The 18551-nt window shown below is 42.1% G+C and overlaps 1 protein-coding gene across 1 annotated transcript; it reads right to left on the bottom strand.

Moving 5' to 3' along the window:
* Nucleotides 1–1239: 1239 nt before the first annotated feature.
* On the bottom strand, nt 1240–2213 carry LOC141110109 (heat shock protein 30C-like). Its single transcript, XM_073601326.1, has one exon. The coding sequence runs from the start codon at nt 2045–2047 to the stop codon at nt 1391–1393; it is 657 nt and encodes a 218-aa protein (XP_073457427.1). The 5' UTR covers nt 2048–2213; the 3' UTR covers nt 1240–1390.
* Between the last annotated feature and the right edge of the window lie 16338 nt (nt 2214–18551).

The raw sequence follows: 18551 nt of genomic DNA, 5'->3' as shown, positions 1-18551 counted from the left end.
ATTTATATTTATATATTTATTTTTTTGAGAAACATAAAGCATTATTTGGTGATATTAAATATGCTTCAAGTTTTTAATTTTTTAACTGTATAGGTGAAAAAAGGTCAACATTTAAAAAAAAAACGTTTCTCTTATATAAAAATATGCCAAATGATGTCTTTTGGGAAGGTAAACACCCTAAAGTCATTTCAATTGAAATGAAAATACATGCTGGTGATGAGGGGGTTAAAACACAGAGTTTAATGATTGTGCACTAGATAAAGGGTATCATGAATGTACAAGTCATACATAGAGGGAGGAGAAAGTGAAGGGGTTAATGTACAGGTCATATACAGTGCGAAGATGGAAATTAAGGGGTTAATGTACAGGATAACGGAGGTGAAGGGGTTAATATGCAGATCACCACAGAGACAAGTTTGCAGGGCATGCTGAGACTTGTAGTTCCACAGCGATGAAATGTATTTCAGGCTCATCCTTAACACATACACATTTAACAAACTTTACCTTATTTTTACACTGGAATAATTGCTCATCATTTGGAGAGATTACCTCACTGTGCATTTTTATTTTTTTATTGCCTGCGGGGCTCTTCCATAACATGACTATTAAGAGCAAAGAGAAAGATCAAGGACCCGCCCACTGGGAAGTTCCTCCACCAACTCCAACTTTGCAGTCCCTGTCTGCTCCTCCCTTCTCCTGTATTATTCATTATGTATATACAGACTCCTCCCCTTCACTAGAGATACACAGAGAGCACATGGCTGGAGGGCGGATCTTAGCTGCATTGATGTTAACCCTGTACAGTCTGGATTAGAAGGCTGGGTAGTGATTTATGGATGAGAAGATTTAGACAGACTTTATATGGGTAACAAAATAAAGTAGAACTCCAGATAACACTCTTTGTGCATTTACAGCAACAGTTCTTTTTTTGTGATAAAGGTTTTACAGAAGTGAATAAAAGCTGATCATTGTAAGCACTCCTGTGCTATTATCAGACTGCATCATACAGTATTGGATATTTTTGTGTTCATATTACAAAGGAATCCAGAAAACTGACCGGATGATAAGGACTCAGCTTCACTTTATATAAAACATTCCTATTAATTCTATAAATCAAATATTAAGAGAATTCTTATTTCAAAAAGCATTTTCTAAAGCATGCAAACTAAGAACAGAAGATAGTTATAAAATGAAAATATTTATTTAGAAAACTATATATACAGTATATAGAAAGAGTGAGCCAAGCAATATAAAAATCAGGAAACTGGAACAATAACATAAATTCTAACATGGGAAAGTAGAAGTGATCTTCCTGACATCTTCTCATCCTGATAGAAATAGTGACAGAAAATCTATTAATATTGTACCAAATCTCAGTCCCATCATGTCATCAGGATGAATTCTGGGGGAGGTCTTGCTCCTGCTGTCCCCGGTGGTTCTGGTTCTCTGGGTTGGACTCCTGACCTTCTCCTGGGCTCTGCTCATTGGTGATGGTGATGGATCTCTGTTGGGCAGCGGGAAGTGCCAGGCGAGGTGCCCGGAAGTGGAGTCGCCCGTCCTTGGACATGGAGCACAGCACATCCTCGGGATTCACGTCTTCCGGGAGCTCGGCTTCTCTGCGCCACTCTCTGTATTCCTGGAAGAAGCCGCCATTCTCCGTCTCCCTTTTCTTGTCGGATTTTCCCGCCACGATCAGTCTCCTTCCTTCCGTCCTCACTGTCAGTTCTTCTGGAGAAAACGGACTCACGTCCAGGGAGAGCTCAAAGTTCTCCTTCCCATCTTTGCCCTCGGTGGGAGATTTGTCTTGGGGGGCGGTGGGGTGTTTGCTCTGAGCCCCCCTCCCCCTCCTCATGTCCGGGTCATTGGCCAGGAGATGGTAAGTCTGGTGGAGGCGCTGCATTCTCCTCTCCATGTCGCTGCTCACGCTCAGCATGTCGTCTTCCAGCTGGCGGAGGATGAGGTGTGTGGCGGTCCAGTGGGGGAGCTCGGGCTGGTGGTAGACATACACAGGACTGTGCGAGGACTGGAGGAGGCTGAGAGGGAACATGTCGCTCTGCTGCTGCTTTTCCTGGAGCTTCTTGTCACAGTTCAGCTGGAGGCCGTCTGCCTGTGTGTCAGCGTCTGCTCTCTGCTGCTCGCTCTACTGCAACCTCTCCCAGCCCGACTCCTTTTATACTGCCTGAGCCACTTCTGGACCCCTCCATGTGCTCTCCATATATGGAGCCAGGGGGAGGGGCCTGGGGGACACATCATGAATAATATGAGGCGGGGCCAGGAACTTCTGAGTGACGGCTGGAACTCTGTACTCTGTGCTGGAGATTGCTGGAGAATTCTGAGATAGGAGGAGGAGGGGGAGGTGCCAACCTAAACCTGGAGGATTACAACACTAGTGGGCGGGAGCAAGGTGACAGCTGGAGATTGCCAGAGATTTCTTTATACTACGTAGATCTTCTCTCTATTCATCTGTACTTTATGGTTTTGTTATATTATCGCAGTCTCCTCTGTAGTCGTTTCTGGAAGACACACTAGAAAAAACATTATACATTAACACAAAAACACTCCTTGATTTTAAGTAGTTAAAAAATATAAATTTGGTGACCGCAGACACAATAACCCACATTATTGTGGTTGTAAAGGCAGAAGGTTTTTTATGCATTCTATGCTGGTGCAAGGTAGAATTTGTTAAAACAAACAGTGCTGTGACTGTGCAACGTGCTTTCAAATGCAAAGTTAATGTGGATCTGCCGACTAACAAGTCCATTTTGAAGTGGTACAGCAATTTCATTGATAAAGAATGCATCTTTGATCAGAGAAAGGGAAATTCAGGCCGATACTCGGTCTCCGAGCAAGTTGTTGATTGAGTCAGAGAAGCCATTTTTGCGCATCCCCAAGAAGTCAACATGCAGAGCTAGCCCAGAGTTGCACATCCCGCAAAGCACGGTAAGCAAGATCTTATGCAAAGGCTTGCGGTTTCACCCTTACAAGTTGCAATTGGTCCATAAGTTACATCTGCAAGACAATGAAATGCGACTTGAATTTTGCAGGAATCCCCAGGCGTTAATGGAAAATGATGATAACCTGCTGTCAAAATTAATTTTCAATGATGAAGCGAACTTTCACTTAAGGCGCACATTAGACAGGGTCAGAACAGAAATATTTGTTTCATAAGATGGCTCTACATCAGGGGGACATTGTTTTTTTATTTTGTAATAAAGGAATTGTCAAAAAACTTGTGTACTTTTTTTTTTACTTTTTACACATTTTTGGTGAATGGGTAGGTCATGCTCATTCACATGGGGAGGGGGGAGGAGGCGCGATCTGAGGGCCCCCCTTGTTAAAGGGGTCTTCCAGATTTTGTTAAGCCCTCTGCCAGCAGAACCCCACAACCATAGCTCAGGGTTGTGGGGAAGAGGCCCTTGTCCTCATCATATGGGACAAGGTACTTTGGGGCAGGGGGGGGGCAGAGGGGACTGGTATGGATTGGGGGGGGACCCCCACGCCATTTTTCAAAAATATTTTTGTATTGCCGGCATTGTTTAGTTTACATTTCAGCTGTCAGTGGGGAATAATATTACAATTGCACGTTTATGGTAACAAGGGGCGTTACATAGGCAGACTAATTCTAATCAGGACTCGAAAGAATGTAAACATTTACTGAAAACATTATTAGCGCTGTGTGCACAGTGAGGGCAGTGTGCAATACATACAAAATACAATACAATTATATACAGAACTTACAAATTTCCATTACAGTCTCCCCTCTTTTGATCAATATTTTGATCACTAACCATACCTGCTATAACCTTTAACCTGGAACCTCCACACGCTTAGGTGGAGGTAGTCCTGGCCAAAGAGGCAAAAGAAAAAAAAAACTCCATTGTGGAGAAAATAATAGCTGAGCAACTTTTTCATTACAAAATGACTTTTCATTGTGAAAAACAAATGATTGATAAGACATATTTACGGAGTACTGGCTGTACACTCCTGTGGCCAGAATGGCCCTCTAGCTGAATTGTGGGCATGCTGACTTATCAGCATATGTAAACACAGACAATTCTACATAAAATGGAAGACATACAAAAGACAAATACGGCTTCAACATGGCTAAACTACTTTTCAAATATATATATCCTTTACAATTAAAGTAATTGAATCAAAAAGTACCCTAGACTGTGATCACAAGAGGGAAACAAATCAAACTCAGAGATTTCTTTAATTTAGTCATTTTTGCAGAGTCTGGTGTGGATCCAGGTGACTTTTCCTTCAAGTTTTGCAAAAACTGTACATGAAATAGATGCTGTATTGAGTCTCCAAACATTTCCTTATATATAAATGTCTCTTAACAATCCACAAGTCACCTGGCTTTAGTTTTAGATCCTTCCAAACTTTTAGGATCTGGACTTGGGGAGAAAACACATAAATGAGTTCGTCAAAAAACCTTAAAAGATCAGCAACATTCTCTGTGAGATCCGAATGGAGGACTTCAGCTGCTGAGACAAAATATAAGCAAGTGAGTAACACATTCCCAAACAAAATCCCATAGGGAGGGAGTCCAACATCCCCCTTAGGGGCTTGATAAAATATAAGAAAACATTCAGGCTTACTCTACTTTGTGCGCTACATTGTAGACAGTAGGGGGTGTAAAAATAAAACCTCAAAACTTCTAGTAAGGACTCTCCAATAAAAAATTATTTCCTCTGTTACTCTCTGTACTTTCTGCACTCTGTACTTGCAAACTACTTCTGATAACACTTTTTACTGTGGCCTTTGCAATAGCATTTGCCACTGGACATCCAAAAAACATGTCCATACAGACAAAATGCATACTTGTCAGATCCTGACTTGGGCATCTGGATATATCTTTTTGTAATCTCTGGAAGGGATGTTCAGCTTTTGGTAACACCTTTGGTAACAGGTAAAACACGAAGTGGTATGTTATAAAAACAACTGTGGAGAACCCTGGCTCTATCCCATGCTCATTTACTAAGGCAGCCATAACTGCTTGTGACTGATGACATGATCCATGTGTCAAGCTGGAGGGAAAAGAGTGGCTGGCAGACCTAAATGATCACCTTTTCCAAAGTCCTGTTTCATAAGAAGTTTCCCCTTGTGGACCATTTGTTCTTCTCGTTCCAGGGTCCTTAAAGTTGAATTATTAATCCCAGCTATACTGGGGCCAGAACTAGGGTGGAATCTGTGAGTTGCACAGACCCATCAAGTGTCCGGGGCTGTAAATGCAGCATCCTTAGTCACCTGGTCTGCTTCCATGTGTGAAAGTTAATATGACTACCTCAGCAAGACCCTGGAAGGCTGAAAATAGCCAATCAAATTAACTTGGCATGCTTTATTGGTTTACCTGCCGAAGTAAAAACAAACTTCTTGCCCTTCAAATGGAACCAAAAGCTCTCGATATCTCGACTATCTATATAAATATACATTCTTTTTATAGGTCACAGGCTTTGCTAAAACATGGAGCTCTGCTTCTTGAGCTGGGGAAAAAAGATCCAATGACTTGAGCTGGGGAAAAAAGATCCAATGAGTATCCTTCTGGGTGATAAACTACATACTCAAATCTACAAAAAAAATGTAATATCTGGGTCTTCAGGGAGTGTGTCCTGCACTGGGCTCACAGCAGCTGATTCCTACATCATCAATTTAACACACGTGTCTTCCTTTGTCTCCAGCCTCCTCCAATAGAGGCAATAAGGTGGCTGGATTCAAATGTATGCATTTCTCATTGTTAGATTTGTACATAAACAAACTCATATTTTAAACCTTTCATTAGACAAACATTTAGTTAGCTGTATATTTGCTGTTCAGAATGTCGGACCATTAAAAATTAAATGTTTGACCAAAACAATATCTAACTTTGTCTAATAGCACTTTTGCATAAAAGCTGCAGCTCTGATATATCGGAATGAACCCTTCATTACTGGGTCCAGCTTGCATAAATATATTACAATGGCTTGTTTTCTATCATGCTGTTTGTCTAAGAACTCCAGTTTCATGTTTCAAAAGACAACTTTTTCCTAGCAATATTATAATAAACGATAACAATACCCTGCGGTCATGGAGAGATGCCCATAAATCCAAAATATTCTTCTGCTTATACCACGGCACTTACAAGGAAAAGGGGCACATCATTTCACAATCCACACATTCTGCTTTGGATTTAAAAAAAAAAAAAATAAAAACAAAAAGGACCAACAATCTGTATGATGGACCAGAAAGCATCAAAAACTATAAAACAACTGGCTGCAGGTGGCATCTATCCTAACAGGGTGTGTGGACTTGATGTGGGTCTGTTATATTTAAATTTTATTTATTATAACTCTCACATCATGGACCGCACATCAAGTTATTATCAAGAACCTTAACATTTCATTTTTGTAGAAAAACTTCTTATGTATCCCATCCATCTTGGCTTTGTTAAATATTATGGCAGCTGTATTCCAAATAACAACCTCATCTTAATCTTTTTTTTTCTCTCAATAAGGGCTTATTGAATAAATGTAAAATTACAAAACTGTTATCTTAACCTAAACTAATCCCGTTTTTACAAATTTCCCCAATAACCTGAATTTCATTTCCAACCAAAGGTTGTCTAAACCAGTTTCAATATATCTATATTATTAATAAAATTGTTAAACTCATATTAGAAATGAATACTCATTATTACTGTACTTAATTTCCCTTTTTTAAATGCAGTGTTTCCACTATCAAAGGATATTCAATTTGTGTAATACACGGTTAAATATAACCTTCATTTTACCATGTTTGGAAAACAGATTCAAAATAATTGTGATCACATTGTTTACCATTAGATTCGTTAACCCGGCACATTTTGTTATAAATGTTTTGTCTAAAAAAACGAATTGGCAATGGTGTCCTTCCAGCTTATCACTGACCTCTCATCTCAGCCACATTCTTTCATGAGAGCACAAAGGAGGGGGTCACATCTGCATACATGACACACACAAGGGATAGAACTAAAGGTTCCAGCATTCGCACACACATACACCAATATCTCTCTAAAATCACTTACATTTTTCCCATTTGTACACAACACATGCATATCATTCTCTCACTTTATTTTAACTAATCATTAATATTTCCCTGCCTAAATTCTGCTTTCCTTATTTTGTTCAGATATCTTTTATATCTAGCTTCTATGATCAGACGGGGAGCCATAGTACTCATCCCATCTTCCCTCTCTGACAACATATAAAGTATTCTGTTTTACCTCTCATTTCTCTGTTTCTGATTTTTACTAGTTGTAGTGCCTGACCCCAAATTCATCCCACAACTTAACATGAAAATGTCCCTTTCTGTTTAGTGTTAATGTCACTCTTGATCCATCCTGCTCACATAGATAGCTGTTTCTTTAGCTGTTTACTCTGCATGATTCTTAGCCTTGTGGACCTTGGTAACCCAATTACCCAATGTGGATCCCTGTCCACTTTAACCATTAATCTAGGGGCTCAATATAGGTAGAACCGCACCTTCGGTTCATATATAGCGCTCCTCTTGCGCTGGGTATTTTTGAGGGTTTCTTACCCTTCATTCCCTTACTTAATTCAATGCCCATAATGACTGGCCAGTCTTCTCTACTTGTGCCTATACCCTCTTGCCTCTAAACTACTTTATCTAGCAGATGTACTACATATACCTGTGAACAGCACTATTCTTCCCTTTCTTATCTATAACACTCCGATGGACAATAAACCACCAATCAATACAGTTCGATTAAAGCGGGGGTCCACCTATCTATCGTTTTTTTTTTTTTGAGTTCATTCACAAACTTTTCTTCTCAGCATTACATACTCACATATTGTGTGTAATATGTCCGCCTGTGTCAGATTTCGTCGGAAAGAATAACTTATATTATTCACTGCAGGCGGTTTCCATCTTCATTGTGGGCATTTGAAGCCCACAAGCATTTATTTCCTGGATGCAGTGAATGCTGTGCTCCCAGCATTCACTGCTCGTTCCCGCACATGCTCAGTGACATCCTGGGAAGCCTGAGACTAGCTCCCAGGAGTCTGGGAGAGGCTAGAAACACGCCTACTCCCACGGGAGGAGAACCAGGAAGTGCAAAGAAGAATAGAAAAATAAAAGGTAATTACGGCGATTTAAATTTTTTTAAACGGCATGTCAGCATCTAGGCAAGGAAGAGAATACATACAGATATTGTTCAAAATTTGGGTGGAACCCCGCTTTAAGGGGAGTAAAATAGGTACCCTTTGTCCCAAAAATGCCTTACCGATCAAGGAAGTCTGATAACTCAAATTTAAGCAAAAGGCTTACCTCAGCCGGCTGATTATCAGAAATTCCCGGATTGTCTCAAGCTCCTCGTTTCGGATACTCAGGGTCACCTGGAATCCCCTCCTAAGGCATAGCTCGCCATGCTGACTCGGTTTAATTGATGATAGGCAACTCCTATCCTCATATTGATTAGTGGTTCCAAATTAATAATAACTACTGCAGTAGGGAACAGACACAAAAGATACGCTCGGCATCTTTCCAAATAACTGTTCTGCCTTATTATGACGTAATTGAAGGTTTTTATACACATGATTACGTAGGCATCACATTAATATTACAATTGCACATTTATGGTAACAAGGGGCGTTACATAGGCAGGCTAATTCTAATCAGGACTCAAAAGAATGTAAACATTTACTGAAAACATTATTAGCACTGTGTGCACAGTGAAGGCAGTGTGCAATACATACAAAATTACAAATTTCCATTACACCTGGCAATGGAACAGCTGAGCAGCCAACTGTCCCATTACTTTTAGTCCCTTAAAAAGTGGGAGGCACATATACAAACTGTTGGAATTCCTACACCATTCACCTGATTTGGATGTAAATACCCTCAAATTAAAGCTTAAAGTCTGCATTTAAAGCACATCTTGTTTGTTTTATTTCAAATCCATTGTGGTGGTGTATAGAGCCAGTATACCTGATGCTACACTTCCGCCTAGGGGGGTGTGCACCGCCGGGGGGGCCACTTCTGCTGTGATTAATCACAGCAGAAGCCGTTCTGAGGGTGTCAGGCACTGCAAATCCGCCGGCACCTACTGATCGTTGATACAACACACAGAGCAGAAATCTAACTATGTAAACAAAGCAGATTTCTGTTCTGACAAGGGGGGGGATGAATTTTGTGTCCCTGGGGAATAAAATCCATCTCTTCATCTAGTAAAAGCAGCACTTACAGTACACAAAAACACTGGCTAGGCACACAGTTAACCCTAGAGGTTTAACCCCTTCCCAGCCAGCGTCATTAACCAGTTCCGGATCGTCCACTGTACATATACTGTGGCAGGGCGGCCTGGCTGCGCGAAACAATGTACTGGTATGTTGTGTGCGCCCATAGGTAGGGGGCGCGTGCGCATGCCCCCCCGCTGTCCCAGCGGCAATCAGATTAATTTCAGAACTGATCAGTCTACAGGTCCAGGCCAATGATTTCTGGCCTGGACCTGCTGATCAGTTCTGGCGAATGTCAGACTGTCCTCTGCCTGTGTAATGTAAACACAGGCAGAGGAAGTGATGTCATCTCCCCTCCCCTTTTCGGTTCCAGTGAGCGAGAAGAAGACATCTACTGTAAGTACCACCAAGTACTACACTAACACCAGTACACGTAGGCACACTTTTAACCCCCTGATGGCCCCCAAGTTAACCCTTTCACTCCCTGTCACAGTGTCACCAAGTGCAGTTTCCAGATTTTTCACTGATCACTGTATTGGTGTCACTTGTGACACTAAACAGCGTTAGGGCAGTTAGTGACTGTTAGTGGTAGACCCAGGTAGGTTTAGGGTACTCCCCATATATTTCCCAATAAAGTTTTAACCGTTGATTGCCCCCAGTTAACCCTTTCACCCCCCTGTTACAGTGTCACTAGTATAGTGTACAGATATTTTTTCTGATCACTGTATTAGTGTCACGTGTGATGCTAGTTAGCTAGTTTGTAATATTGTTAGTCTTGTATAGCATCAGGGTACCTGCCATATATTCCCTAATAAACGTTTAACCCCTTGATCACCCCCCCCCCCAGGTAATCCTTTCACTTCCTGTCACTGTGTCATTAGTATAGTGTACAGATCTCTTTTCTGATCACTGAATTTGTGTCACGGGTGACATCAGTTAGGTGTTAGCATCAGTTAGTGGTAGCGTCAATCTCAGACAGTGTCAGATTTTAACCCTTTGATTGCCAGTAGCGCTAACACACACGCACACACCATACACCTCCCTTACTAGTGTAGCACCATCTACCTTAGGTAGGACGTGCTAGAGGTAGTGGTTTTGTTTTTTTCAGTCAGTGCAGGAAAATTTAGGCAGGGCCTGTTTGTTTTGATCTAGGGCCTGGAAGTGGTTTTGAGAGTAGAAAATAATGGAAAATAATGGTGGCCACACAAAACAATTTGGACATTTTCACTTAGGGGTGTACTCACTTTTGTTGTCAGCGGTTTAGACATTAAAGTGGAGTTCCACCCAAAAAAAAGCCAGTCACGGTGCCCGGCGCGGCTCGCGCGTGTGCAGTGGGTGGCTTCACAGCCGGGCGCCCACAGTTAAAATTCTGGCGCCGCCGAGCGGAGGGGCAGACGAGTGGGGCTTCATTACCCTGCATTGCTGGACCCTGTGACAAGTAAGCGTCTTTTAATTTTTTTTTTAAGTAGAACTCCGCTTTAATGGCTGTGTGTTGAGTTATTTTGAGGGGACAGCAAATTTACACTGTTATACAAGCTGTACACTCACTACTTTACATTGTAGTAAAGTGTCATTTCTTCAGTGTTGTCACATTAAAAGATATAATAAAATATTTACAAAAATGCGAGGGGTGTACTCACTTTTGTAAAATACTGTATGTGTCTGAGCTTTGGGGTGCACACCCTTATGCAATAGGCTGCGCACGCTATGGCCGCTTAAACTTCTGGTGAACTGGCAAGCACCAGCAGCCTAGTACATCCTGGTCCTAAACAAACCAGCACTGCAGTATCACTTGGTGATGTGGCGAGTCCCATAAGTTCAGTTCAAGTTGGTGCGGTGGCTAGCACAAGTAGTTCCCCCCACATCCACCAAGAATTCAAACACAGGCCCGAAGAGCCCATAGTGACCTTTCGGATGCGTTTGCAAATCCTGATTGGTAGCTCACCACTTCTGCAGCGCCCGTACTTCCTCCATTCACTGGCCAACCCGGAATTCAGGTGGAAACAGCAAATTTTACTTGCCTTGACTGTTATGAGCTGTTTTTCATGAAAGATCTGTACAGATCTATTGTGGACCAAAGCAATTTATATGCTGGTCAATTTATGGCCGCAAATCCAAATTTGACCCTTGCCAGAGAATTTGGCTGGAAACCTATAACAGTTCCCGAACCTTTCTGAGCTTATCCCTCCTCAATGGCATTACTAAAAAGAGTGAGTTGCGGTCATATTGGTCCACTGACCCAATGCACCATATGCCCGTGTTCTCTGCTGCCATGGCCAGGACCCGATATGAGCAAATTTTGCGGTTCATGCACTTCAACAACAATGAACTCTGTCGTCCTCGTTGTGACCCCGAATATGATTGGCTCCACAAAATTTGGCCCCTTGTAAACCACTTCAACCAACAATTTGCAGCCTTGTTTATTCCTGATCAAGATGTCTGTGTTGATGAGTCCCTGATTAAATTTTCTGGCCGCCTTGTGTTCAAAAAGTTTCTTCCAGCAAGCGTGCCAGATATATAAACTCTGTGACAGGGCAACAGACTATACATATAGTTTCCTGGTTTACAAGGGAAAAGACAACCCCCCAATTGCCCAGACTACATATGGTGTAGCGGCAGGATTGTTTGGGACTTGTTGTCACCCTTGTTCGGAAAGGGGTAACATTTATACATGGACAATTTTTATACAAGCGTGCCACTTTTTAGACACCTCTTTCAATTAGGAATTGGTGCATGTGGCACCGTACGATCTAATTGCCGGGGGCTTCTCCCGACGGCTTGTAGATGCCCGATTTAGTCTGGTGGAGAGAGCCTGCTTGAGGTCCAACGAATTGCTTGCTGTGAGATGTAATGACAAACGGAACGTTTTCATTCTGTCTTCCATTCATGCAGACATGCCAGTCTAAATTACTACGGCGACTGGTGTTGTTGAGAAGCCCCTCTGTGTGCACGAATACCACCTTAAAATGGGAGGGGTTGGCTTCAACCACCAGATGATGGGGCCGTACCTAATTGCCCCGTCGCTACCACACACTAGTGGAGTATTAGCATAGGGTACAGCACAGTCTTAGGGTACACTTTCACACAGGGTCTGGAAAGATGAGATGGCCGTCGCATTTTGAGAGACCCTAACCTGGAACATTTACAGTTACAAAGTATAAAAAAAAAAAAAAAGTAAAAACTAAAAAATATATATAATATAAAAAAGCCAAAAATAGTTGTAATTTTATTGTTCTTCTCTCTCTATTGTTCTGCTCTGTTTTACTGTATTTTATGCTATACTGTAATGTTTTATTGGTACTGTCTTTTATCGTGTCATTCTACTGTTATACTCTACTGTTACTGTGATTTATGCTATAATGTAATGTTTTATTGTTACTGTGCTTTATTGTGTTTGCTGTGCAGGTATGTCCTACTGTTATATTGTACTGTTACTGGGTTTTATTGTTAAACATTATTTGTTTTGCAGGTACGCCATGTAAAGGAAATATATTTTTTATCTTTTTTTCAATTTTCAAAATTTTGTAACAAAAAGCGAGATCTGCAAAATACTCAACATGCCTCTCAGCAAATAGCTTGGGGTGTCTACTTTCTGAAAAAGGGGTCATTTGGGGGGGGGGGTTGTGCTATCTTGGCATTTCATGGCCTCCAAAACTGTGATAGGTAGTGAGGAGTGAAATCAACAATTTATGCCCTTTGAAAGCCTGAAGGCGGTGATTGGTTTTCAGGGTCCTGTACACGGCTAGACTGCCAAAAAGTCTCACACATGGGGTATCCCCGTACTCAGGAGAAGCAGCTGAATGTATTTTGGGGTGTAATTCCACATATACCCATGGCATGTTTGAGCAATATATCATTTAGTGACAACTTTGTGTAAAATTTTTTTTTTTAAAATTGCAATTTTCCCAAAACTTGTGGCAAAATATAAGATATTCCGTGGACTCAAAATGCCTCTCAGCAAATAGTTTGGGGTGTCTACTTTCCAAAATGGGGTCATTGGGGGGGGGGGGTTGTTCTATCTTGGCATTTCATGGCCTTCGAAACTGTGATACGCAGTGAGAGGTGAAATCAAAAATTTACGCCCTTAAAAATCCCGAAGGTGGTGATTGGTTTTCGGGGTCCTGTATGTGGCTAGGCTCCCAAAAAGTCTTACACGTGTGGTATCCCTGTACACAGAAGCAGCAGAATGTATTTTGGGGTGTAATTTCACATATACCTACGGCACTTGTGACAAAAAAATTAAATTTTCAATGGGCTCTCAGCAAATTCCTTGGGGTGTCCACTTTCCAAAAGGGGGGTAATTGGGGGGGGGGGGTGTACTTCCCTGCCATTTTAGCACCTTAAGAAATAAGATAAGCAGTCATAAACTAAAAGCTGCGTAAATTACAGAAAACGTACTATAGTTTGTAGACGCTATAATGTTTGCCCAAACCAATAAATATACGCTTATTGAAAATTTCTTTACCCAAGACATGTGGCTGAATTCATTTTGGCTTAAATGTATGACTATTATTGTTTTTTTTTTATAACAAAAAGTAGAAAATATTATTTTTTCAACATTTTCGGTCTTTTTTCATTTATATCGCAAAAAAAAAAAAAAAAATTCCAGAAGTGATCAAATACCACCAAAAGAAAGCTCTATTTGTGGGAAAAAAAGGACGCAAATTTCATTTGGGTACAGCATTGCATAACCGTGCAATTATCAGTTAAAACAGCGCAGTGTTAAATTGCAAAAAGTGCTCTGGTCATGAAGGGGGTAAAACCCTTCGGGGCTTAAGTGGTTAATACAGTGACAGTGCATATTTTTAGCACTGATCACTGTATTGGTGTCACTGTTTCCCACAAAGTGTCAGTTAGTGTCCGATTGTCTGCCGCAATATCGCAGTCCCACTATAATGCCGTGTACACACAAGCAGACTTTTCAGCATCAAAGGTCTGACAGTCTTTCCGACGGACTTTCGACGGAGTTACTACAGACTTTTGAATGACCGGACTTGCCCACACACGAACGGACTAAAGTCCGTTGGTTTGAACGTGATGACGTATGAAGGGACTAGAATAGGGAAGTTCATAGCCAGTAGCCAATAGCTGCCCTTGAGTCGTTTTTTGTCCGTCGGACTAGTATACAGACGAACGGATTTTTTGACCGGACTCGAGTCCGTCGGAAAGATATGAAACATGTTCTAAATCTAAAGTCCGTCTGATTTTTCGACAGCAAAGGTCCGATGAAGCCCACACACGATCGAATTGTCCGGTGGATTCGTTCCGTTGGACCTTTGCTGTCGAAAAGTCCACTCGTGTGTACACGGCATAAGTCGTTGATCGCCGCCATTACTAGTATAAAATAAATAAATAAATAAATAAATAAATAAAAAGTCCATAAATATATACCACAGTTTGTAAACGCTATAACGCTTGAGTAAACCAATCAATATCCGCTTATTGGAATTTTTGTTTACCAAAAACATGTAGCAGAATACATATGTTTTATAGCAGAAAGTAAAAAATATTGTTTTTCTTTTCAAAATTGTCAATCTTTTTTTTTTATATAGCACAAAAAAAAAAAACACAGTAGTGATCAATAACCACCAAAAGAAAGCTCTATTTGTGGGAAAAAATTACATAAATTTTATTTGTGTACAGCGTTGCATGACCTCGCAATTGTTAGTTAAAGTAACTCAGTGCCATATCGAAAAAAATGGGCAGGTCATGAAAGGGAGTAAATCTTCCAGTGGTCAAGTGGTTAAAGCAAAGTATAGGCAAATTTTATTTTTTCATTTTGGAGAGAGCAAGGGAGGGTATAACCAGTCAGTTTTTTTTCCACTATCTGTGTCCCATTGCGGAGATTCCCCTTTATTTCCTGACAAACAGGAAGTGAGAGGAAATCCCTACAGGGGGCAATTAAGGGAATTCCTTGGGGACCCTCAGGTCGCCAGAACCAGTGTAAGATTTCCCCTCTATTACTTTTCTGTGGGAAAATGTGGGATTTTCTTTTACTTTCACTTTCAATAAAAATGGTAAACAGGACAAATAGAGAGGGTGAATCTCCTTAATAGGGGCACAGACAGCAATAGAAACTAGCAAGCATTAAAATCATTGTGCACTCTATCCAAAATTAAAAAAAAAAGTTTTGCCCTTAGTTGTACTTTAAAGTAGTTGTAAACCTCAGACATGAATTATGAACAAAGCATTTTCCTCCATAGTATGTAATTGTCTCAATTTAGAGTGGCATTACTGTCTGCTGCTTCTCTTCTCTGCTATAAGCATGAATCACTTTTGACAACTTTTCCTGACACTAATAGAAAAAAAGGTGACAGAGGAGGGATCTCCAGCTGATTGACAGTCTCAGCTCTGTTCCTGTGTGCTGTTTGAAGGGTAACTTCAGCTCTCCGACCTCTTTTTTCTAAAAGCTCAGACAAGCTTTATAAATTCTGGACTTTGTGAAGACTGTGGCCAGTTACTTCACTGGGTATAGGTAAGATTTACTTCTACTTTAGCTGTCAAACCAGCTCCAGGCTGATCCTATGCTCATCTGTGACTGCTGGCCATTATTGTTCGCTCCCACCATCCATGATGCAAAGAACGCAGCCACACTCCAGCTTCCAGTATGTACATTATAGGAATTTTTATATTTGAAAATACATAGCCCCTCCAGGACCTTATTACTGACACATTTCACTCATTGGACTTAATCACAAGGAGCCAATAAGACAGATTACCAGAGATACTTCCATAGTTTGCCCGCTCAAACTAACGGCCAATGGTCAAGGTTGCAGTACTCCAGCTGAACTGTGACAAGAAGCTCCAGGAGAAGCAGCAGCAGAGCGACATGTTCCCTCTCAGCCTCCTCCAGTCCTCGCACAGTCCTGTGTATGTCTACCGCCAGCCCGAGCTCCCCCACTGGACTGCCACATGCCTCATCTTCTGTTGGCTGGAAGTAGGGTTGCACCGATACTGGTATTGGTAGAAAGTGATTCTACAGGAATTCACAGAGCAGCCCCAATGCTCTCCTTTTTGGAACCCCCGCCAGCAGTCCTGGCTCCTTCCCCCTGCCGAGTACTCCCAATAGCAAGCCTCTTACTGTGGGGGCACTCAAGCAGGCTTGCTCCTGAGCCAAGCTCTGAGTGGGCTCGCCTCCCACTCTCTCCTTGCTTCTTCAGTAGTACCTTTTTAATGAGATGGTCCTTCTCTTGCGTTTCTTGCAAGTCCCTTGGAGTAAGTTGGGGTAACTTTATGCCCTGCAATTGAGACACATTGCAATAGTTTTGAGATATACTGGTGGCACAGATTCCTATGACCTCAGCGTAGGTCATTTCCCTTGCACTGGATTCAGCCCCCTGGCTCAGGGCTCGCACTCCTTCTGCTTGAATGGAGATGATGGGTGAAGGGCCTATTAGATCCTCAGGAAGCCTGTCTGAGTTGTGCTTGGCAGCCTAAATTCTGGCTTTTCCCTGTTGTAATACCCTCCTCTTCATAAGGTTCTTCCGAGGCTTAGAAAAGGGGTGTTAACCAACTTCCTGCGCCCAAGCAGCAGCCAGCGGAGTTGGGGGGTGGGCCAGCTCTATGGAGCAGCTATTTGGAGAGGTTTGAGTAGTTTTAGATTTCCAAGTTTGAGTTTCTTGATAGATGGTGCATGGCTCCTTCACGGAGTCCCCTTGAAGTTTCCCACTGGCTTCGAGAGAAAAAAGTTTTCATTAGGGCTTGCACCACTTCAGCTGTGAGGTCAGCCACCGTACCTCCACTTGGACATTGAGCAGCTCTGAAATGTCCTGGTTCTCCACACTGATACACACACAGCTGAACCTGCACTCGGACTCCCCTATTTGCGGTCAGAGCCAATACTGTCTGTTTCATCTCAATAAAAGACTTATGCGTTGCAGTGTGTGCCTCCATTACTTGAAAATATAGTCCTCACAGAACCTCACAGAAAGGTTGCTGGATAGTAGCTTGGACCTGAGCCATCTGCATTAGAGCCTGAGTTGCAGCATCCCCCATGATCGGGGTTCTTGCTTCAGGAATTACTTCTTTGTCGGATGCAGTCTGCGTAACATAAGCAAGAGTCCTGGATCTGTTTCCTTTAAGCATCTATGACTTTTGGGCTTCAGCTGCAATTAGAGCCTTCTCTTTCAGGATGGGCTTTAAAAACTTGGAGTAGGTCATTGGGACTTTGGGCTTCTGGTCTGGAGCTGTGGTATTGTGGGATCGAGGGGTTGAGCCCCTTTTTACACCTGAGTCCGGAGGGCCTTTCTGGCATCCTCTGCTTCCAATCCTCCTTGCGTTATCACTTGGTGGAGGATTTTGTCCAGCCTTCTGACATAGTCGGACAGCTTTTCACTCTACCTTTGGTATGAATGTTCAAATAGGTATGCTAGCTCAGTACAATTCTCGACTTTTCCATATGCTTCTCTGAGAGCTTCTAGACATTCGCAAGCAGTGCACCATGGCTTGTCCCATTTCAGATTCTGAACAATGAAGCTGGATCCTGCAAGCTCTCAATCACACTGTCTGTTTGTGGTATCAGCTACCTCCTACTCCTCCACTGCCTGGATGGCCTGGTCAATCCGGGTATCAAAGATGTCTTCCCTAGAGGGGTGGGAGTCCTGCTGGAAAAGAGCCTCAATTTGTGATTACTGTGACTGGTGGTCAAGTTCCTCAGTAGGTTCTCTATAAACTTCCCGGGTTTTGCCCTGATCGGCCAGATTGTTTGAGTTAAAGCGGGGTTCCACCCAAATTTTGAACATTATCTCTATGCATTCTCTTCCTTGCCTAGATGCTGACATGCTGTGTAAAAAAATTTAAATCGCCGTAATTACTTTTTTTTTTCTAATCTTCTTAGCACTTCCTGGTTTTCCTCCCATGGGAGTAGGCGTGTTTCTAGCCTCTCCCAGACCTCCCACAGTACCTTGGGAGCTAGTCTCAGGCTTCCCAGCATGCATTGTGCAACAGCGTCATCACAACATCTCGGTGAATGCTGGGAGCACAGCATTCACTGCATCCAGGAAATACATGCTTGTGGGCTTCAAATGCCCACAATGAAGATGGAAACCGCCTTCAGTGAATTTTATAAGTTATTCTTTACAACGAAATCGGACACAGGCGGACTTATTACACAGAACATGTGAGTAGATAATCATGAGAAGAAAAGTTTGTAAATGAACTCCAAAAAAAAAAAACGATAGATAGGTGGACCCCCGCTTTAAGGTTCAACCGATTCGGTCAAGTGGAGTCTCTCTCCTTGTAGTGTACAGGGAATCCCTTTCTTCCACTCAGTCAGTACATACTGTAGTTATGGGTTGCACTCGGATTGCCCCTCAGATCCAGGATATACACCAATGG

Source organism: Aquarana catesbeiana, linkage group LG10 (genome assembly GCF_042186555.1).
Source record: "Aquarana catesbeiana isolate 2022-GZ linkage group LG10, ASM4218655v1, whole genome shotgun sequence".
Taxonomy (NCBI): domain Eukaryota; kingdom Metazoa; phylum Chordata; class Amphibia; order Anura; family Ranidae; genus Aquarana; species Aquarana catesbeiana.
This window is presented reverse-complemented; position numbering and strand designations above follow the sequence as displayed.